At 40.0% G+C, this 24,146-nt stretch overlaps 1 protein-coding gene across 2 annotated transcripts in view; it reads right to left on the reverse strand.

Moving 5' to 3' along the window:
* Positions 1–5,068: 5,068 nt before the first annotated feature.
* Positions 5,069–24,146, reverse strand: part of ahcyl2b (adenosylhomocysteinase like 2b) — a 46,653-nt gene continuing 27,575 nt past the window's right edge. For both annotated transcript variants that reach the window (XM_061715179.1, XM_061715180.1), the window contains exons 2-17: positions 23,429–23,537; positions 17,126–17,269; positions 16,505–16,605; positions 16,302–16,404; positions 16,098–16,192; positions 15,736–15,842; positions 13,900–14,016; positions 13,680–13,743; positions 12,669–12,757; positions 12,514–12,584; positions 11,701–11,795; positions 9,660–9,758; positions 8,426–8,494; positions 8,232–8,310; positions 7,580–7,700; positions 5,069–6,721 (exon numbers count right to left, since the gene is read on the reverse strand). In XM_061715179.1, the coding sequence (XP_061571163.1) occupies positions 6,715–6,721; positions 7,580–7,700; positions 8,232–8,310; positions 8,426–8,494; positions 9,660–9,758; positions 11,701–11,795; positions 12,514–12,584; positions 12,669–12,757; positions 13,680–13,743; positions 13,900–14,016; positions 15,736–15,842; positions 16,098–16,192; positions 16,302–16,404; positions 16,505–16,605; positions 17,126–17,269; positions 23,429–23,537 (1,470 nt within the window). In that variant the 3' untranslated portion in view covers positions 5,069–6,714. The remainder of the gene's footprint in view (positions 6,722–7,579; positions 7,701–8,231; positions 8,311–8,425; positions 8,495–9,659; positions 9,759–11,700; positions 11,796–12,513; positions 12,585–12,668; positions 12,758–13,679; positions 13,744–13,899; positions 14,017–15,735; positions 15,843–16,097; positions 16,193–16,301; positions 16,405–16,504; positions 16,606–17,125; positions 17,270–23,428; positions 23,538–24,146) is intronic.

Raw genomic sequence — 24,146 nt, forward strand, 5'->3', positions numbered from 1 at the left:
CAGTACATCTGGGCTGATGTGGACATACATAGAATATGCTATTTCAGTTGCTATATGGTTGGCTGTCTGTACAGTCGTGCAAGTTCAATGCAATTAAAGCACTTTAGACTTTAAATCAAAGCATTTGATTTTTTCATATAAAATAAATACATTTCTATGCAGTTTAGAAGTTTTGGGGATGTCCCTTTTTTTTGGCGCCTGCACTGCTGAAATCGGGGCGTCCCTTATTTCTATTTCTGAAAGGTGGCCCTGGAATCGGTTTGGTGGAAAAGGGATATTTGTGCCGCCCAGTCGTTTTGCCCACCATTACTGAAGTTACAGTAGATCCAATGCAGTCAGTTTTCTGGCACCACGGCCTGATAAACTGCAGGTCTGAGCAAACTTCCACCTGGAAGGATTTTCCATCATGACTCCGGGTTGTTTCAGCTGATCCTCTCTGCAGGAGCTGTGACACTGCCAGTGAACATTTGCAACAAGACCTGTTTCAAATGTCACAGATGGGAAATCTGGCTTTGGAAACCAAACCCACAGCCAGGCTGTTTATACTGTATTTATTTCTGCAGCAAATATACAGTACATGTTAACTTTGAGGTCAATGGAAATGGACCTGCTTTAAGAGTCAGCCTCTAGTGGTTAAATAAGGAACTGCAATTTTTCTTACTTCCTTGTTGGCCTACAACATATACCCTCTGTTTTTTGGGGGAAAAACTAAACACAAAGAGCTTTTCAAAACAGAAAAAAGGACTAAAACTTCAGAAAAACTATATTTCACTGTGTTTGAGAACACTAACAAAATATTTTACAAGAGAAGTTCATTTCAGGAAAATAACAGTTCACAAAAACAAATCAGAAAAGACAACATTTCTCAAAATATGACTTTGGAAATACAAAATAATACCTTTTAAATGTTTTCTTAAATATTTTGTTTTTGTGGTTTGTATGTTATATTTTGACAAGAGCTGCAGCAGTTTCAGAGATCTTGGCATTCAGTTTTTATCAGGTATTTTATTTTGAAAGGTTGTCATAATTAGATGTTTTGGTTTTTTAAACATCTTTTCTCGTGCATACCACAGACACCCAAAACATGTTTAGTGAATTGTTGCCTCGTAAAATGTTCTTCAGAGTTTTATTGTGAAATTCTTTTTGTCTCAAATGCATTTTAAATGTTTCGTTCAGTGCAATTTAATTTGTTAAATGTAATTTCATTTCATTTCATTAGTCATCGCAAACATATTTCTCTTTTAAAATATTGCTTTCAGACACATTTGATTCATTTGCCATTTTTAAAATGTTTTTATAAAGGCTGTATTTCTGCTTTTGTTTATTTTCCAATGTGCTGTGCTTCCCAAACACCATCCTTTACCTTGGGGTCATTTCTGCACCTTTACAGACAAATTACTACCGTACTTTGTCTCTAAAGGGCTCCGAAAGCAGCAATAATTCAGCAGCGCCTCATTGATAATATTTTACAGTGTAAACCTAAATTCACCCTCATCTGTAATCAAATGTTCCGCACAAGCGACGGTTGGGAGGCGTCTGGCCTCGTGCAGCCTGATGCCACCTTTCCCCTCAGCAGAGTGAGTAAATAATTGATCTGGAGGTGGGGGCTGTTCGCTTGGCAGCCACAAAAACCCCTGACTGTGAAAGCACTTAACTGCGTGCACGAGCGTCTGGTGGAACACGGCCACATGGCCTCCACAGCGGGGGGTGAAAGAGTTCACGGTTAAACAATTACTTGGATTTTAGCTAGAACGATCCAGTGAGAAACAACAACAACTGCAGCAGTGAATGTTTTAGTAAACACTTTTCACATCCTTTTCTTTGAGAGCATTTACTGTAATCTTTTAAATCCCAATATCTGCTGAAAGTCACTTTCAGAATGTCCTGGAAGTGGGTAGCTCAAAGCTGTAATATTATTTTAAAAAGAGGCAGAGCCGAGGAAGAAGTGGTTGATTCAAGTAAAATACTGAACTCCACCCTAAGGTTGGCTGTTGATAAACAGCTGGAAAAGGGGAGCATATATTCCCCTTTTTTTCTTTTCATTGCATCTCTGTGGTATTCTGTCCAAAATGTTTATCAGACACTTCATTTAGACGTCGGAAAATTTAACTAAGGAGTTTGTTTTGTTTGAAAGGAACTTTTGAATCAGCCCTTCTCGGCGTTGCCCCGTTTTGTTTAGCTTTTAGGAGATCAATCTTCAAATTAAAAGACATCCACTCTTCCACTCAAGCCACAGCCACAAAATTAAGTGCTAAATTATTCAAGATAAGTAGTTGCTGGCGGTTAGTAATTCAACACAAAGATGTGCAAGTCGAGAGTAACACACTCCGACTGTCATATATTGTACATTAGTGTAGGTTTTTTAGAAAGACAACTAAAATAAGTAATCCGTAAAGATAATTACACAACTGCACTTAAGAGTGGCAGAGATTTCTTTCAGTTTTCTTTTCTGTACTCTTTAAATCCCAACTAATAACTCAGTTATTCATTCACTCTTTCAAAACACTATTTAGTTCCATAGCTACCAACATGTCGTCAATACCCCACAATGCAACAGGGACTCCCAAGCACACAGAGGACAGAAAACAGGCTGCTACCACCAACAACTGCAATATGTATTTAGAACAGCTTCATGGTTCTAACAAGAGCCCATTTTTTTCATCCATCCCTCATCTAATTCCCAATTATTCCTATTTAGGGTGCAGGAGAATATCTCGGTTTACATGTTAGACCAATTTAAAGAAAATCTATTTTGTCCACTAAATGTTCAGCAGCGCCGTCTAAAAAGCAGAAGTGTCACAGAGGAGGGGGGGTAGTACAACTGTTATCGCATGTGCCAGGCATTTATTTCCACAACCTGAGTATCATCTAACAGGATGTGCAAAACTGGAATCATGAGTCAAGCTGCTGTTTATCCCAACTTTGTTTTACATGTTAAGCTTTTGGAGAACAAAAGGACAACTTCATAAAAGATCTTCTATTTTCGGATCCCTGATAAATGAATTGTCTTGAAAGCTTCTTAATTACCACGTCAGCCCGGTTTGCACCGATGACTGAGTCATGCGTCAGGAATAAACGGAGGCTCAATGCCAGTCAGGCCCAGCTCCGATGATGTCAGACATCTCTGTGGCTCAGATCAGCGAGGCCAGGCCGTGACAGACTTCAGCAGCTGCAACACGGCCTCCCCTTCCCCAGGACACTAACACACAAACCCTCCTCTACGGTCACACGCCGGGGCCCACGAGTACAGAAGAATATTAGGGCCAGGCAGGAGAAAAATTAAATAATATTTTAGAGGAACATTTTTTTTTCATTATGCACTGAGAAAAAAGTCGAAATGTCGAGAAAAAAGTTGAAATGTCGAGATTAATGTTGAAGTACAATTTCGAGAAAAAAGTCGAAATGTTGAGGAAAAAGTCAAAATTCCGTGAATAAAGTTGAAATGTTGAGAAAAAAGGCAAAATTTTGACTTTATTCTTGAAATTGTATTTCAACATTAATCTCGACATTTCGACTTTTTTCTCGAAATTGTATTTCAACATTAATCTCCACATTTCGACTTTTTTCTCAACATTTCGACTTTTTTATCGAAATTTTACTTCAACATTAATCTCGACATTTCAACTTTTTTCTCGAATTGCACAATAAAAAAAAAATCTTCCCCTCTCAAATATTTTTTCTCCTGCATGGCCCTAATACTCTTCTGTACACGAGGGAGCCACACTGATGAAGTCATGTCTAAAAAAAGAGAAACGCACACAAAAAGGTTACAATTTTTTACATTTTTATTCATTAAGATTACAGTTTTGTCTTTTTAAATTATTGCTCATCATCCATCATCACTTGCAATGTTTGAACAGGTTTTTTTTGTATTAGACAACTTAAAGCATGTTGGAGAATTTGCCAGTTTGAAATGAATGAGGATTTACATCAATAAATACAGGAGTTGACTCTTCTTTTACCTTCCTATACATTTAAAGGTATCTGTATATAGTATGTATATACATACGTGATGCTGGTGTCTTCCCCTGCCTAACCATGTGTCGCTCCACTAAACGACTGACAAAACTGTTTATCCCCCAGTAACATACAGGTTAGGATCCTGAGGCAGATGTTAAAGCAACGTAGCCTACGAAGGAACGGGAGAGGGGGGAAAAAAAACAAAAAAAAATAGAGGATGCGGACAAGTACCGACAACAGACGCACATCTATATTCACTTCTACTTTTTCCAAGTACACATTCACACACAAAGTAAGACTCAAAACTGACAGCTCACAAGGACGAGAACGTGTCAACACTGGCATGGAGCTGCAAGGAAAAAAACAGGACTCTGTGTCTCAAGTTCACTTTGGGAAGTGAGGATGTTACTTTAAAAAGAAAAAGCAAAACAAAAAAAGTCCAAGGAAGGATTCACATAGCGTCACCAGCCGCACCCAATCACTGCAGAAAATTCAGTTTTTGAAATAGGTCTGGTGCCCCTCCCATTCACAGCCATTTCCACCGGTACAGAATGTACCAAACCAATCACAATGGGATGGAGGCGGGGCTTTCTGCTGATGACATGCTTTGTATTTGTTTCCTGCCACCTGGAAATGAAAGTCGAATACAGAAGAACCAGACTAATTCTTCGAACCAAAGAGGACGATAAGGATCTATGACCAGGCTTTGCGTCACACAGATGTGTTGGGGCCTGACATTTGGCGTTACACCAATGAGCGGACATGTCATCAGTTAGGCGATGTGATTGGCCAGCGCCTGCGCTGCCTCTTGCAAAGTTGTAAAAAGCAATAAACCCAGATTCAGTTCAGCAGCACATGACATCGGCCCACTGAAAGTAAATGAGATGTGAATCCTCCCTTCCATCTTTACATCCTTTAGGGAGCTGTGCAGGGATATTTACATTTGAGAAAGTATTTATTCAAGCTACTTTGTGTAGCGTTGTCACTTCTGACCACATGGGGGCAGCATAACACACGGCCGTTAATGCTGTCAGATTCTGGTGTAACAAAAACAGAATGTCAGAGATCACAGGGGTCCCAGAACATAGACATATATACGTGTATATATATACGTATATATGTCTATGTTCCAGACCAGCTCCATTCATGAACACGTATCGTCAGTGGCCCAGCGGGTCTGTGCGCCCCCATGTGGTCAGAAGTGGTATTTCTGGCACGTGAGGATTTTTGTGCCACCTGTGAGAAAGAAGTTTTTAATTTCCATGTGCAATACAGTACAGAGAATTTCCACACAGGAATAGAGTTTTTATAAAATCACGTGTTTTAGCATTTGGTGCCACATTCTGGGTTTAGAGCTGGCAGCAGGCCGACGGGAAAAAGGACAGATTCAGGCAAGCTGGGAACACCTACAGCAGGTAGCGACTCCAGCTCAATTCAGGATAAAAATCTTCTATAGTAAATCAAAATCCACGTTAAAAACCAAAATGCACAGATGTGAATACGAGAGAGAAAATAAAACGTAAGATTTGATATTACATCTTCTGAACTGGCCTGGCGACAACTTCCTCTAAGTTCTGTAAATATTCTGTCACAGTATTCAAATTGAGGGTTCGAATACATTTATTACACAGATCATAAGAACATTTAATTGCTTATCAGTGTGACATCTTCATTTTGTCAAAAAAAACTAAAGAAATTAAATGGTGCAGGAGAGAAAACCATAGAAATATCTTAAATTCTATATAAATATCTAAATATACAGTATACCTTTGCAATGATTTGACAATCTGCCATGCTTCTAATACAGTATAGCAACCTTTGTCAAAGGAGGAAACCAAATAAAAAAAATTAAAAACAAAGGTTCAATACTTCTCATTACTTCAACACTGGCATGTTTGAGCAGCTGGAAGCCGTGAGAGAAGCCACCAATGAGATGGTTTCACTGTGGGTTCAAGTGAAGGCGAGAAGAAGCAGTTGCTTTCCAGTCGTGCTTTCACAGGAAAAAGAAAGAAAACTGAACCCGAGAGACAGAAGACATCGTTTAGAAAAAAAATGCTTAAAAACAAAAGTGGATAGCAGTCAAATAAAATTTAACATGATTGGACCGTGAGAGCCTCCAACTAAATCTAGCCCCACCCCCTTGAAAATTTTACACGAGAAAAAAAAAAGAAAGAGAGAAAAAAAAAAAAATCACAGGTAGAAAAGACAGCGACAACAGCGAAAAAGAAAAAAAAATATTGGAAAAAAATAGTCCGTCATTAAATCTGCATTCGAACATTTTTTCTTTTCTTTTCTTTTTTTTTTTTAAATCAAGTTTTTTTTCTTTTATAGAGTATATATATTTTTTTCAGCATCTGTAAATTCAACTTTAACAAATAAAGAATAAAAGATCTGGCAATGTAAAGTGAAGGATGGAGGATTTACGTACAACTCGACACACAAATGAGCATCTTAAGAGGATGATGGTGAAAAAGACGAGTGGAAGGTGAAACACCTTCCAGGAGAAGAGGAGCTAGCTAGTGGCAAATGGCAGGAGCAGCTCCACAAAGATCATTATTATTATTTCATTATTACTGTGGTAAAGTGTGAATAAATTAAACGACTGCCATGATTAGGGAAAGACACGCCCCTCCTCCCCCAGATTTAAAGCAGGCGTGTTGACTAGTCTATCCATCTGTCCTTCTGTCCTCCTCTTCATCCTCCTGGGTGATTCATAGAGTACTGAGATCTCCTCACGTTACCCCCAACACTGGTTTAATACCTTGAAGAGAAACAAAAAAAACACCAGCTGACTTTAAAGATGCTACAACTATTGAACTAAAAGAAAGAAAAAGAGGGTTTGAGAAAGTGTGACGACAGAGAATGAGAAGTTGCCACGTGTCGGCTACTACCGCTTGAATGGAATCAGATGGTTGTTGTGAGGAAGTTGCTTCACCTCTTTATGCCGGAAGACAATATCTGCTGTGTCGTACCTGATCTATTGATCTCAAGCAGTTTCTCAAAAACACCACTGCTTGGCGCTGGTATTTACTCAAAAACTCAAAATCTTACCAGGAATATTTGTCTTATTTCTAGTTAAAATGTCTAATTTTTAGTCAAAAAAATCTCATTACACTTAAAACAAGACTCATCACTGGAAAAAACAACAATTTTAACCTGTTTCAAGTAGATTTTCACTTAAAATAAGAAGACAAAATCTGCCAGTGGAACAAGATTTAAATTGCTTGTATTGAGAAGATAAATCTTGTCCCACTGGCAGATTTTTCTACTTATTTCAAGTGAAAATGTACTTGAAACAGGTGAAAATTGTCAAATAAGTTATTTTTCTGGTAATGACTCTTGTTTTAAGTGTAATGAGATTTTTTGACTCAAATTGAGACATTTTAACTAGAAATAAGAAATATTCCTGGTAAGATTTTGAGTTTTTGCAGTGTACTCAGATTCAGTTCAGAATTCAAATTCAGTTTCTCCCCAAGAAACCCAAACAAATAAGCCAATCTCCTTCGGTTTTACTTGCATGGTAACCATGGCAACAGATGGCATGTTCTTTAAATATGTCGTCATGATGCAACTTCTCATTGTCTATTCTTATTCCCACACTTTGGGCTCGTTCTCATACCGATAGTAGTTTGGCTTGAAGGGCCCGTTCTTGTTCAGGCCCAGGTACTTGGCCTGCTCGTCACTCAGCTCTGTGAGATGTGCATCGAACGTTGGGAGGTGTAAGCTGGCCACGTACTCATCTGGAGGGGGAGAGATGGAGAGAGAATACGTTACTGTCCGTGAGGAATCTGTTCCCGATCTTCTCAAAAAGGACGATGTCGCAGCAATAGCGGCGGTGTACCTGATGTTTCCCTCTGAGCTACTACCGTCTTCTCTCGGCACTCGCCTCCCTTCTGTTGTGCCTCAGATGACCTACATTTGCTTTTCTTTACTCGGTACTCAGAGGCGACTAAGAAATGCGACTGACGCTGCTGCATATGTACACATGTGCTCAGACGCAGGGTTCTTGCTACCGTGAATGATTTGCTGCCCAGGGAGTCTGGACTGAACACATGAGGCTGACTGTCTGAAGAGATCAGAGCAGTTTTCCTGCAGGCCTTCAGCTGCAAACAAGCTCGCTGAAATCACTTCCTTCACATCTGTCGGCTCTCACTTACAATTCCACTGATGTTAAATTTAACACGCCTGCGTTTTTTGTTCAAGCCATATATATATATATATATATATATATATATATATATATATATATATAAAAATGTTGAAAACCTTACCCATCTTCTTTGGCAGGAGATAAACATCCTGCTTGTAGCGTCCCTCAGGGGCGTTGTAGAGCTCTATCAGAGCGAGAGCCTGGAAGAAGATATACACAAGAATACTGAAACTTCTCTTTAAAATAATTTTTTTGGTAAAAAGGGTAACATACAAAACGAAGGTGGAGAAGAGGTGAGGCATGTCTGCGGTGTACCTGGGTTGTGGCAGTGATGGAGAGCACAAACGTGGGCACAGTGGAACAGCTGAGGTTCAGCAGACGACCCTGGAGACAAAGGAGGAAAACAATCAAAAAACATTAAAAAAAACAAAGATCCTCAAGCATTTGGAAGATCGAAAGGAACAATGTCAAACTTTGTTTTTAAAATCTTACTCGTTTTTTCCTTGCCTCTGATCTACACCTTACATCAGGGGCTTCAAACAAACGAACAAATTCGTCGGTACCGTTGTGTTTTTGTTCTTGCCTTATTTCAAGTAACATTTTAGTGCTATTTCTGCTAATAAAGGCTTGTTTGGACCTTTTAAACTGACATGTGCCTCCCATTTGGCCTCATGAAACACTGTAAGATGTCACATGACCAAGGGAAGTAGGCTTTTTCTAATGAACACAAATATCAATGCTTTTGATGTGCAACGTGACTGTCACAATAAGACGACAGGGAGTCCAGAGCTAGTTTAGTTAACCAACACCAGGAATGGGACATGGAGCTGGACGGCACGGAATAAAAATAATACAACAGTCCTCCAAATGAAAGGGATACTCCCATTTCAACATGAAAGTCTTTTGTGCTGCTTTAATTGGATTAGCGTCAAAGTCTGATTGTCCATGTCAACACATGGATGGAGTGTGAAGCCTGAAAGTGAAACGTTTTCAGAGAACAGAGGAAGCTGTTTTTTGTTGCTGAATGATGAAAGTGGAAATGGAAAACTGCTAATGAGGCCTTGACGGATGTGTGTGTTGTACACACACACACACAAACGAGAACTGAAACAGTCTCATCTACCAAATAAAAACAAAAATTGTTAACTAGCAGGATATTTTACAGTGCAGCTCTTTTCAGGCAGGAACGAGGAAGCAGGTCTTCACATTGGGATGAAACCTGCAGCAGATCAAACGCCGTCGCCATCGACCGTCTGCCAGGTCGCCTGGCTCTGCTGAACTGCTCTCATTCTGTCACTGCTGGTTGTTCTCACACACACTTGGTCTCCTCTTATCGTGTGTGGAGACTGTGTGTCCTCCACAAATCTTTTTTTTTTAACAACTTCCTAACTAAATGTCAATACTTTTAATTAAAAAGACCATCTTCTCCACTGTATTTCATTTTAAAAGGGTTGGTGCTCTCTCTAGCAGGGTTCAAATGTGTCACAGTTCACCATCGCTCGCACCGACGTCCATTCACGTGTACATTTGTCGGTGTTCTTGTGCGTACCTCTGCCAGCAGAACTATCCTCTTCCCATCGGGCCAGATGACGTGGTCCACCTGAGAGCGAACTCTCTCCCAGGTTAGTTCAGGAGTCCGCAGGCTCGCCTGGAAGGTCAGCACATCAACAATTACTCATGTTCAGCTGATTTTTGCATATTTTTCTTCTTCTCATCATCGTGGCTCAAACATGTTAAGCCTTTTTGGACTGAACTGACTCAGCACTCTCGAGTCAGGAAAAACAGCCCTCGTCTTTGTCTTTAATGGTCGACTCGAAGTGTCTGATAAAAGCAACAATACACAAAGACTCAGGTTTAGATACAACTACACAATTTCTACTACGCGATATGGCAGCCACGCTTCTGTCAGTCTGCCCCAGGGCAGCTGTGGCTACAAACGTAGCTACCACCACCGCTGAGAATGTGTATGAATGAATAATGATCTCTGCAAAGCGCTCTGGGTGCCTTGAAGGGCGCTATATAAAACCAAGTCATTAACTTAGAAGAAGTCAGGTTTTTATCAAGCAGATAAAAGCTCTGGAGGTGATAGCAGGTTTTAGTTGGCTCTTGGCAGCTGTTTGACTGGAGCTACAAATATGAAGTCCAAGGAGATCTTAATGCTTAAAGCTGGAAAAAAAAAAACAATGCGATACCAATATTTGTAAGGAAAATCAAAAACTTTAGGTCTGGCCAAATCAAGGGTTTGGTTCATCCTTAAACAGAAAGGACGGGCATCACGACATCTGAAGGACTGGGAGACCACAGAAGATAAGTGGATAAAGTTCACATCAACACAAGTCAAGAAAACTCTGCAGAAGGAAATATTATCACCCAGTATGGTTACATCCACATCCGAATCGAGCAAACGATTTAACTGGAGTTTCCAAGGAATCCGAGTACAGATGCGTGAGAAGAGTGAGGTGCGTTCGACTCCACTATGCTCGGCGGCGCTACACGCCCTTTCATGTTCACATTCTTCTGGTTAGTTAGAACAATTAGTGAACAAGCGCGGCAGACTTGAAGCAGACGTAGGAGGAGGACAACGCGAAGAAATGAAGGCCAATGATGCAGCAGCTCTGTGCATTTCATACATACTAAGCCTGATCACGTTGCATGTAAGACACACGCAAAGCCTTTTGGCGATCATATTATCAGACGTCAAATGATGATGATTGTGCCGTGAGTGTTGTTATTCCTGTTTCTGTGGTCTTGTAGACAGAGTTATAGTCTTCTCTCACATTCAGCCAAGTGCTACAAAACTGACAGAGCTTCACAATGCAGATAATGACTTTAAACGACTGCAGAAGCAATTCATCTTGTTGATGGGAAAGAAAAGTGATTATTGCTCAGGAGCCAAGTGAGTAGCCGGAGCTCATCCAATAGAAATGCCCTTCAGTTACTGAACTAAAGACAGAAACACTCACAAACAAGCAGCACCAGCAAAGTTGTCTCTAGAGAGGACACTGTCAGTTGAGGAAACTCAGAATTTGGTGACATCCATGAGCTCCAGACTTCATGCACACATCATACAAGTATTAACTATCTTTCTGAATACTTTTGAGTGGCTGAAAAAAAGAAGTTCTCCGTTTAAAATGAAGTTGGTTAGGGTCATATTTTCATGAAACCTTTGAAAATTAAAGCTGTTTCAGATCCATTGTGGTGGCGTATGAAGGTTAAATCATTAGAGCCATTTGTATTAAAGTTCCTCTCAGTAGGAGTAAAATATGAACAGTTAAAGCGGCCGCACTGCCCACAAAATGAAAAGGCTGATTTCTGTCAGAAAGATTTAGTTCCGACCTCTGCAGGAAATGTTTCATGTCTCTAACTACAACCACACTCATCCATAAGCTGTCTGTAACCATGACAACACTCTGAACACTCACTGCCCAAGGCCAGGCTTTTCAGTTTTCATCAACCTGCTTGTGTTTTAGCCGTTATGGGACACCCACAACGTTCTGATCTTTCATCAAGCCGCTCGTTTGTGCAGTTATGACGACGAGGAGAAAAAACAAAACATGTTCATTCAGAGTTTGAGGAAGCCGCTGACTGACCACATCGATCTCCGTGTTGGAGTGTCCCATGTTGCACACGATGCAGCCGTTCTTCATGCGGTCCAGGTGCTCTCTCACCACCACGTTCTTGTTGCCTGATGACGGGGGAGGGGAGTAAACAGAAACAAGTGTGAGCGGTGAGAAAATCTAAGAAACAGGAAGTTAACTTGTTGCCGACTGTTTGAAAAAAACACAGTACGTGAAATCTGGGGCCTGAAGAAGGAAAACCAGGACTGAACTGTTGGTAATTTAATTACTTATCGCAAAAGCTGAGCAAAGTTAATTAGGTCTGGAAAAAACTGTAAGTGAAAAGATTTGTAAAGAATTAACTATTCTTCCCTTTCTCCAGCAACAGGATACAATTTGTTTCCTGCAACAAGATCATTTAATCTTGCTCACCTTACTACATCTAAATAGTGAAACGACTAGGCTGTTATTAGTGTAGCCAACAGTGCGTGACCTTATTACAGCTTCTGCACGTCCTGCTTCCTTTGAAACATTATTAACAAAACGCTGCAGCGCTGCCGTGCACCCTCTGATTATCTCTCCCGTTTGGCTGCAGATCGAGGCCCCTGCTCCACGCCTGCCAGCAGCCATGGATAATGAAGCACGGACATGTCATTTACTGCTCCAGTTCAGCGTTCACTTCCTGCGCTGCAGGGCTGAGATCTTAATCAGTAACTGATTAAAATGAATGAGTAGCTGTCTGATCGCCCAGAATAAACTGACAGAAACCTGTCACGCACCCTCCAGGTCCTCTCACGTGTACATGCTCCCTCACTCGTGGATTATGTTTCAACACAAAAGCCAAACCTGTGCAGGTGATGACGATGTCCACTTGTCTGATGACTTCGTTGAGCTTCACCAGCCTGAAGCCGTCCATGCTGAGAGAAGTTTTGAAAGAAAGAAAACCGTGTAAAACTAACCAAGAGCCAATTATTACGCAAAGAAAAAGTCTAAAAGATTACCAGGCCTGCAGAGCGCAGATGGGGTCGATCTCTGTGACGTAGACGATGGAGCCCATCGCTTTGAGAGCAGCGCAGCAGCCTTTTCCAACCTACGGACAGAAAAACAAATAAATATCACTATACATGCTGCCCTCATGACGCAGGTGACACAATCAAGATGTATTGTGGGAGATGTCATTGTGGTCCATACGTGTTTAAAACGGTACAGAATGGTACTCCAAAGTGCATAAATATCCTGTTCGTGACAGTCTTGGTACCATGTTTAAACTAGCTGGTTGTTGAATTTTATTATTGTATATATATATATATATATATATATATATATATATATATATATAATATATGGCTTACAGCTTAAGAAAACTCAAATATCCTATCTCAAAAAATTTGAATATTCTGGGAATCTTAACCTTAAACTGTAAACCATAATCAGCAATATTAAAATAATAAAAGGCTTGCAATATTTCAGTTGATTTGTAATGAATCCAGAATGTATGACCTTTTTGCACTACAGAAAATAAAGGACTTTATCACAATATTCTAATTTTCTGAGACAGTCCTGTGTGTAGAGTATGTATATATATATATATATATATATATATATATGCGCACACACACACCAAAGGTTTGGACACACTTCCCCCACACACACTTTGTTTGAATGAGAACGTGTGTGTCTCTCTCTCTCTCATATATATATATATATATATATATTAGTTTTAACAGGTGACATCAGCCCTCTTGACATTCTACTCTAACAAACTTTATTAGGACATGAGACGGATTCGGTCAGAGGACTAAAATCGCAGACAAAAACTGAAGATTGTGATGGATGTTGTGTGTGTGTGTGTGTGTGTGTGTGTGTGTGTGTGTGTGTGTGTGTGTGTGTGTGTGTGTGTGTGTGTGTGTGTGTGTGTGTGTGTGTGTAAATAAATGTACGATGTTTCATGGTCATGTTGGCTGTAACGCCCGGTTTTGATAAACATCTGCGTAAGTCATCATCAGTCTTACCTCTCCGTATCCACACACCACCACCTGCTTGCCTCCAAACATGACGTCAGTGGTCCTCTTCAAGCTGAGGACCAGAACGGTAGCATTTTACTGACAGACTAAGAATGATTCATCCTGACAGCGTGACAGCACGTGGGTGTAATTAACCTGCGGCTCTAAATATTGAAACAACACATGCAGTCTGTAGCTCGTAACTAAATGACGAGGGGGAGATTGATACCCGTCTAAGATGGATTCTCTGCAGCAGTAGAGGTTGTCAAACTTCTGCTTGGTAACCGAGTCGTTGACATTCATGGCTGGAACGCACAGCTTCCCTGCTTTGGACAGCTGGTACAACCTACAAACACACACACACACAAACACACACACACACGTTATTCAGTGTAGACATAAATGTCAGCGGTTGATGTCATACATTTGAATACAGAGGCGAGGGAAATGCTGAAAACCTTGGAATTACCGGTACTGGTTTTCTGGATTCATTTGCCATAAAATGCCATAAGATCCGATCTTCATCTAAGTCACATTAACGCACGATGTGCTTCAACCAACAACTATCACCATATTGACCTGAATATAATTTTTTTTTTTTTTTTCCCACCTTTGAATACAGCAGAAAAAAGTTTGGTCATCTTATATTTGGAGTCGTCACTTTTAAAAGCACAGACCGTAATTTAAGACCAAGATTGTTTTCTAAATGAAAGACCATCATGTTTTGTTAAGGTGTTCATACATTGTCATACATTGTGTCATAAAAATACATAAATAAATCTTAAACGGTAAAATTCTTCAAGTATTTTTGTACTGTGTATAAAAAACATCTAACACACAGCTTGACTTGCCAAAAGAAGTTGCCATCTTTTCATCACTATGTCATTAACTTATAGAAATATGTGGAAATGAATTTATTAAATTATGTATAAAATAAATTTAAAAAAATCGTACCTAGAACATAAAAGAAAGTTGTTTTTTTCTTCCAAAAAGATGTACCTCTAAAAAAAAAAAGGGGGGCTTGTGTGGAATCATTTCGAGTTGGTGTCCAAAATAATATACTGATTTACAGACTCTAAACTGATGAATTAGAGATTAACCTACTGGAAAGGATCCATTTCCAGTCCTACACCTCATTTCCATTTGCGTCGGTGCACTCATGTGTTACGTCTGTCTGTCCATTAATGTCTGAGAACCTGCATAACCTCTACTCTGGTTGCCAAATTCTTCCTTCCACAGTCTTTCAGATTCGCCTGACGTGCGTTCAAATATTTCCACTTATGCAGAGGATTTCCAAGAGAACTTATATGCTGTGTGAACTCACATCTGCCAACTTCTGCAAAAGACTGGCAGGTAGCAACTAGTGAACTTTATAGTGAAGTTTATTATCCATGGCAGCAAAAAGTCAGCGTTAGTGTCGAACAAACTCATCCATACAAGACAAGACTTTATTCGTCCCACAATGGGGACATTCGCACATTTGAAATGTTTTGAATGTCTTGTCAGTCAAAGTATCCGTCAACCACACCTCCAAACTTGTTTCATTAACTAGATTCCTGGTGTGAAATGTACAGGTACCAATTTCTTTTAAAGAAGTAGAACGTTTATGTGTCAAGCAGTGTTAATAATTCAAAAGGTGTTCAATAAAAGACACAAGAACTTTGTTTGCATAAAGACAGTTTAAGCACTATGACTATTATTGTGATTCAGTTGAAGATCAAATCACATTTTATGGCCATTTAATGCAGAAACTGAATAAATTCCTCATTTACAGATCTGAAATAACGGGGTTACACTTAACCCCTGCTTTCAATTTAGGAGGACATTTGTTTTATAACTCGGTTACGGTTACAAGCACATGTTGAAGTGTTGTAACTGAGTGCAGCAGCACGAGAGACACTTTCACCACTAGATGGCGATGTTACCATATTAAATAAATTTCCTGTGAGCAGGAGTCTGTCAATGTGGAGCTTTGTGTACATGTGTATGTGATCTAAATTAGAGATGAGATAGTGTGTTTTAACTCAGTAATGATGATATCAATCTAACTAAGATGCCCCCTTACCTGTGCACTCCAGTAACACTCTCCTCCACAATGCCTTTGATCTTCTTGAACATGTTTGGATATTTTTTATAAATCCAGTGAGTCAGGTCTCCACCATCATCAAGGATCTAATAATCAAGGAAAAGGAGGAACAAGATAGGGATGAAAGGGAGGATTTTAGAAACGGGGAATGAAAAAGTGACAAATACTGTAGAAGAACATTCTTGATGTTTCAAATGGTCAAATGACGCATTTGGATATGACTAGTGAACCCTCATCTGAACCCTTATTCCCAGGAACAAAATGTACTAATGTCATACATTTACTAAAAAAAGACTGTCGTTTGTTGAGAGCCACTAATAAAAGACCCCACTGTGCGCTACCATGTTGGGTTGCCAGCCTTCAACGTTGACACAACGGTCGATGCACCACCAGAAGTCGTCCTCCGACTCGCCCTTCCATGCAAATACACTGAAACCTGCAGAGACGGGAAGCATCGGACACGCCGTTGACAGAAAGACTGAAGGATCAGCGGAGTGTGAAATAGAGAGCATCAGGTGTCGCGTGCAGGAACTGCAGAGCCTCACCTCCCTCTGCCAGAGCAGCTGCCACCTCATTCTGAGTGGAGTAGATGTTGCATGCTGCCCATCTGCACTGAGCCCCCAGCGCTGACAGAGTCTCCATCAGCACCTGAGGACGATTCACGGAGGGTCTTGAGTATTTTCTCAGAGGCACTTGCATTACATTTGGCTTTGGGAGTGACAGAAGTGGGTCTTTTGTTGTTACTCACAGCAGTCTGGGCAGTGATGTGAGTGCAGCCCACCACCTTGGCACCAGCGAGGGGTTTCTCCCCCTGGGCTCGCTTCCTCAGAGCCATCAGCGCTGGCATCTCTGCAAGAGAAGCACGTGCTTACTAATGCATATACATACAGCTGCGCGGCTCAGGAATTCCCATCTTGTATCCATCGACTCAACAGTCTAAAGGAGTTACAGATGATATGGATTTAACTGTGTGTGTGTTGGCTGCAGGGTTCAACTGGGTTCAGCATTTGTTTTGTGAAGTAATTTGAGTTTCAGTGACTTGTAATGGCAGGAAACATATGGTCACCCAGCAGTGTGGGTGAGGCCGCACAAGGCCCACACATCTGCATAGATAAAAACCCACAATTCCTCTCTTCCTAGGTTGCTTTCTATTATTCAAGGCTTGCCTGGCAATCTATTAATTAAATCACTTGCAATACTGTAGTCTCACCCAGCTGATGGTTCTTTTAATGCACCAAACACACAATCTTTACACGATCGTGAAATAATAAAACACACATCCACGTCCCAACTCGTTTTATGTCAGTTTTAAATTATAACTTATCAGATCTGAGTTTATAAAGTGTGTGATGAGGGTCTGTTGCTTTACCCTGCTCAGCGATCTCAATCTCTCTGCGTCCAAAGTCGGCCTGTTTGATGTTCTTGATGCAGAAGTCTCCATTGCCTTTGGAGTTTTTCTGTTGTTTGTCGCGAGGGGATGTCTCATCGTCTGAGCTGTCCGTGTACGATGCCGCTATAAAGAAGTACACAGAATATCACAAACAAACACACACAAAAACAAATAGGGTCAATGCCACATAAAAGCCCTTACTGGAAATGAGCGATTCTTAGTAGACACAATCCGAAGTGAATATTTCTGTGCAAAAACAAACACAATGTGGTTTTTGGTTTCTCTGCCAATGGATAAAAAGTGCTCTTCTCACCGCCCTGTAATCTAACTTCACAAGACCATGGATTCAAAACAACATAGTTTCATTGATTATAAAGCCGCCTGCCAAACCTCCACTAACCCGCTTACAGCAGGAAGGAGAAGCAGCTGGCAACCACCACAACAAAAAGTGTCAGTGCGTGTGAGAGAAACAAATGGGAGTACCAGTACTCTGTCTTGTACCATCAAGCTTACTTCCTGTGCTTCTGGCCCACTCCCTGCACAGACGTTCACGTGTGCTGCAGGTACGTGGGAGAAATATGACAAATTCCACACATCCGTCCCGGCAAAAGGACATGCACTGGTACCAGCTACCATTGCAGCTGTCTTTTGAGTAGTGAAACTGTACTTTGACACATTCCTTCAGATCAAGACCTTCTGCTACTTTTCCAGCAGAGCTGGATCTATTATTTTGAAAAGTACAGGTTTTTCTTTCCTGCCTACCCGAGGGCTCAGTTGGTCTGAGAAGAGGGAGGGTGAGACAACACTGGTGACGCACAGAAAACAATCCTTTTGCCGTGGCCCAAATATGAGAGAAATGTTAAATAAATGCTGTTTATTTTGAAAAACTAAAAACGGGGAGAGATGGGAGATGAGTCCTGTTAACGCAATTCAAAAAAACACTCCAAAACCTAAGCCCATAAAACCTCTTAAAGCCTGAGCGTTTTCAAAAAAAAAAAAACATGACAGAATTGTCACTGTCCATTAAAGTATTTTTTTCAGTCTGTAAGAAAAACAAATATAGAATTTACAGGTCAAGCCTTTAGCAATGACTGACTTTGCACTTTTTCCATCAATGTATAGAGATGAAAAAAAGACTTAAATACTACGACAAATGTTGATCCAAGTCTGAAAAGCAGATTCTTACATTATGTTACAAGTTTTAAATGGCTGGGGAGAGCAAATACAAGCTCCTTTGAGTCACGACGAATGAAAACAAGGGAGACTGTGTAGAGAAATGGATGTTAAAAACATAAGTTTGTTAGCAAAAACTGTCAGTTATGCAAATGGGGCAACATCCAGTTTTCAGAGCTGAAACCACCGCTGATGCAGGAAAAACTGCAGTTCATTAGATGACTGTTAGAGGCTGGCTCTGAAAACGACTAAATCTCCATTGACCGCCCATCTTAAAATGTCCATTTACAGCAGAAATAACCCAAAGGGAGCCTCCCACAGGGATCAATAAAGTCGTCTATCTGTCTATAGGCTCCAGCTGAGCGACTGCAGCAAACCTTGACTGTTCACCTACTTACCAAATTAACCCATCAGCACCCGTAGAGCTCTGCGACTTCTTTTTGAAGCACCAGCAGTCCATGTTTCAGGTAGTGTTTTGGTAGATGGTTCTTTTTTAATAAAAGATCTACAGACAGCACCTGAGATTGTACAACAACTAAGACAATAGCTGCCATTGGTCACTGGAACAGGTGAGGGGTAAGTTTCACTCATCTCTGTTTCTATTAATAATTATAAAACAATGTTCATTATAATGGTGATATTTACAAATGAAGCCATTTAGTTAAACTCAAAAATATACTTTTTCAATCCATAAGGAAAAGTTTCAGTGGTACAGAAGCTACTAAAACAAAAAAATCATGAAGTGGGAATATTATATTCATTATAAAGTCATAAAAAAATACAAACTCAACTTAATACAAAAATAATCTTATATCAAAAAGGAAAATATTGTATTTACTCTTACATGGTATTTACAGTTAATACTATGATCATTATGCATACTTGTCCACTTATCACTGTATTGTCCATCTTATTATCTATTGTTTTTATTTATTATCTTTATACTGTAGTATCTGCATTTTATTGTTTTTATTATGCATTTTTCTTTTATCTGTACGGTGACCTTGAATGTCATGAAAGATGCCTATGAATAAAAAGTATTGTTACTTTTTAAATCTTTTTGTGGAAAATGTGCAAATGACAAAATACAACAATGATGACAAAATTCCAGGATTCTTGGACCTTTTCTCTTGGTTGGATGAAAAAGAGAGAAAACACTTCTTTTTTGTTTTCCTTGTCTTCAAGTTTTGTGTATCAGGATATACAAACTGCAGGTCTTTAAAATGTAAATACATCCTCAGATGAAAAAGACATTACACATCACTCATTGTCATCGTTTAACAAAACTAAGCCAACATTTAGAAGTGAAAATCTAAGTTCACCCTAAATGTTTCCTGATGACTTGAGAGCGTGCGTAGCAGCTGAGTGCAGTTAATCAAGTACACTTGATTAACTTCTCCTCAGCAAGGATCAGCACTTCTTTTCGACACAATCTTAAAGAGCTTTTCAAGCCATTTCCAAACAAGTCCATTACACATCTTTAGGAAGGCAGATATTTACAAGAGGACTATACTGAAGACAGTCGCCCGTCTTCTCAAGACATTATGTCCCAGAGAAAGGAAGTTAATGACAGTAATGTTAAAACCACCTAGGGCTGGGCGATATATCGAGATTTTAATATATATCGATATATTTTCAAACACGATATGGTACGAGAAAATATAATTTATATCGATTTAAAAAAAATATATATATATTTTTTTTTTTACATTTTTTTTTTTTTAAATGATTTTGATATAGCTTATTTTGTGACAAATTGACTTGAATGTTTTATTTGAGATTTGCACAAATGTTTTGTTATTTGCACAACTGTCAACCTCAGTGGAAAAGTCTGCCTGTTACTGTCTACATTGTATTAATTGCACAGTGTATTTTAATTTAATTGTTATGCAGGAAAGGGATATTTGTTTTATTTTATTCAAGAAGCATTTTTATTCTATATATGCAGGCAGTTTATTTTTATTTCATTTGTTTTATACATTTTGATATTGTGCAGACCTCTGTTAATAAAGGTACCTGTGTGACATTTGGCACGAGGCTTTGTATTAAAACTGACTGTTTTTTTAAGGGTTTGCCTCAGAAAAAAATGAAGCTAACAGAGATGCTATGCTATAATGCTTTGGGGGAAACCCCAATTAAGGCACAGAAAAAATATCGATATATATCGAGTATCGCCATTCAGCTAGAAAATATCGAGATATGACTTTTGGTCCATATCGCCCAGCCCTAAAACCACCCCTAAATGACCATACAGGTGCTAGTGGCTCAAACATTTAGAAGCATCTTATAGGAAAAGAATCCTCTGTTGCATTATCAGCTTTCCAATTAATATCAAAGTTCAAGTACAAACAGTGCTGTAATATCAAAGGAAAGAATGAAAAAAGATGCTTGAGGTGTCGAAACAAATCTCAGTTGCAAATCTTCAATCCAGACTGACAGGAAGGCGTGTGTGAGATGAGATCAGTGGACGTACTGATGCTTGCACAGCGATACCCAACACAACCAGCATCATTTATCACAATGGGGGAGAAAAGGTGTTACGCTTGCACCAAAAACAAGAGGCTTCACAATTAAACACTTTTCAACCTCATGCAAACTTCCAATGCGACTGTCTGGCCTTTGCTTTGTAAACTAAGTCCGGCTTAAAAATAGCTTATGAATGTTTGCCGGAGTAGAACAGAACGACCGGCGGCCTGCGTGCTGTGAGAACCATCACAGATCACTCGGATCATATCGGATCCCTCAGATCAGAGAGCGTCACTCTCATGAGGGAATTATGTGAGATGAGAGGGGGCCAATGGCTGGGGGAAGAAAACAGTTCACAGAGTTCCCATGGATCTGAAATCAACCTGAAAGCTGCAGCTTGTACAATACATGACAGATCAGGTGTTAAAAAAAAAAGAAGCCTGAGGGTTTCCTGCACAAGTCACAGCTGCCCACTGACATCTTAGTTCTCTGCTTCTGAAGAATCTAGGAACATTAAATAAAAAGACGTTCAAAGGTTAGAATTTATTGGAAATTGGAAACCAAATCCTAGACAAAAAAAAAGAAAGAGTAACTGTTTAGGTTGACGTGACCTGTGCATCGTTCCAGACATCAGGTCAGAACGGGTTAAAGAGCAGCGCTCCGTCCCAGACACCTGTGATCTAATGAGTAACAAGAGTTACTGCTCTTGTTGGCCTCCATTTCTCCTTTACTTAAATTACTCCGAGGTGCCAAGATTTCTGAGGTCGGGGTGTACTGAGTAAAGGTGCGTCAAGAATATCTCATCTATGAAACTAAAAAAAGTGAGGCGTGATTTGTAATTGACAAGTTTTTACTCTTCTTATGAGGGAGTGCGATGACTTAAGGGGTTAGCCTTTGTGTTTCTTCTCTTCCAGGAATTTTTGGGTAGAGCTGAGGCTTTCTTAGATCTTAGTGTAATACACCTGAGACTGCACTCATCAGATGACATACAGGACTGTCTCAGAAAATTAGAATATTGTGATAAAGTTCTTTATTTTCTGTAATGCAATTTAAAAAAAAAAAAAAAAATGTCATACATTCTGGATTTATTACAAATCAACTGAAATATTGCAAGGCTTTTATTATTTTAATATTGCTGATTATGGTTTACAGTTTAAGATTAAGATTCCCAGAATATTCAAATTTTTTTAGATAGGATATTTGAGTTTTCTTACGCTGTAAGCCATGATCAGCAATATTAAAATAATAAAAGGCTTGCAATATTTCAGTTGATTTGTAATGAATCCAGAATGTATGACATTTTTGTTTTTGTAATTGCATTACAGAAAATAACAACATTCTAATTTTCTGAGACAGTCCTGTATTACACCTGGGTGCTGCGTCTCCCACCCCTGGCTGGCAGACTTAGCCCTCAACATGAGTTTGTGTTTTTGTCTTTTTGAACCCATACACACCTGCACAAGTGCGGCACACACATTAGTCTGCTAATACATTCTGTCTTTTGTTTTCCATTTCCAGGTTGGATCTGACTTTTCTAAAACTCAAGACACAATCAGTAACATATACAACTGACGGTATAAGATGAAGTAATGGTCTACAGAGGTGTCCTCACTTACAAATGTTTAACCTGGTGTTCTTAAATGTCAGACCTGCTGATGTCACTTCTGTTTATTCAGAACTGTAAATCAACCACAAACAAAACAACCAACCGACCACTGAAATACAGAGGCTGACGCTTTTCCCCTCAAGCATTATCTCTGTCAGCATCAAAGCCGTGGGAATGCTCGGCATGATAAAGGCCGTTGCTCCAACTGTTTTGGTCGTCATTCCCATTAATTATTTCACTCTCCAGGCTGTGCAGACGGGTATCCTTGGGTGTCATGAATTCACAGCTGGCAAATTTCCACATCAGAGACATGCTCCTGGTGGCCGTGTCATTGTACTGAACTTGGTGACTGAATAAGGTGTTGGACGGTCGCAGGGACCTCAACATTTCTCAAGTTCAGAATTCAGAGAAAGCTTAATACAAAAGGCTTGACCTGAGTGACCAAAGTCCACTAATACCGCCCATCTGTCATCCATCTGTCCATCATATTCCACATCCAGCTGTGATGCCATCCAAGCATTCTCACACAGATTAAAATCATTTTAATGTTGTCTTTTGACTTCTGACACAGCAGGCTATCAAAGTGATGAAGCTGTTTCAGCAGCGTAGCGTTTAAACCTCTTCAAAAACTCTGCTGTTAGAGAACCTGATGTCTTCATTGCTGACAAGACTGGTATTATGTCATAACCGTTACCCATCTACCGTCACATTTATCATCTCTGTGATCGTTCAAAACTGTAGTAAGTTACAAGATATGGGATTTAAACCTCATATGCCATTCAATTTCCACATGGTTCCCAGCTCTGGCTGTCCGTGTCAGCAGCTAATCCTCCAACGGACAGCCCACAGTTTCACATGAACCACAGGGTCAGAGTGTGAGAGTGAGAGCCAGGGACACGGGCGGAGGTGGCGAGTGGCGCGACAGGTAAGGTCAGTCAACCATTCATTAAGGTGGAATCTGACGGGAAGTATCATATCCGCCAGAACGTCTGATAAGTGGCGGCGTGCAGTGATTGAGTAACAACCGTGGTGTTTACCTGAGCTGTAGCTGTCTGTGGAAGACTGGGAGATGGAGCGGGACAAAGAGCGCCGGCCGATCTTGGAGGGTCGCTTGTTGAACTCTTGTTTCTGCTCCGCAAACTGGATCTGCAGGGAAACGGGAGAGCCCAGATTTAAATTCACTACTTTCACATGCAGCTAATTAAAGACATACTTATTTGAATTACAATAACTGCCAGACTCAATGTTAATAGTTCAGGTTATCGTGGCTTCTGTAGAATAAGATCTTTTTTAGAAGAACACAGCAAAAGAAAAAGAGGGGGAAAAAAAAAGGTGAATATACGAGACGACAGACACAGCAGCTTGTAAATAGACACGTTCATCCTCAGTTTAGAAAATAAGAGAAAATAACCATTATCATGCAGTGACATGGTCACACAAGGTACCACAGTTCCCTCTGGCTCTGGGAATCGAGTAGGAGGCCGACTGTTGCAGTCGGACCTCTAAACTGATTGATTCACACCGTCTTTCCACTCTTACATCAGAGTTGATAGCCCCATGCACCATAATTCACCTGGAGATAACACATCTAACCACGAATGGCTAACTTATTCTTACTATAAACCAGACTGCTAGAACAAAGCATGCCGGTAGACGTGTAAATAGACTTCCGAGGCACCAAGGCCTGATCACTTTCATTTATCTATGTTAATTGTTTAATGATACCCAATAATCAGGAAGTAATTTAGTGAAGAT

The sequence above is a fragment of the Cololabis saira genome, chromosome 23 (genome assembly GCF_033807715.1).
Source record: "Cololabis saira isolate AMF1-May2022 chromosome 23, fColSai1.1, whole genome shotgun sequence".
In the NCBI taxonomy this organism is placed as follows: domain Eukaryota; kingdom Metazoa; phylum Chordata; class Actinopteri; order Beloniformes; family Belonidae; genus Cololabis; species Cololabis saira.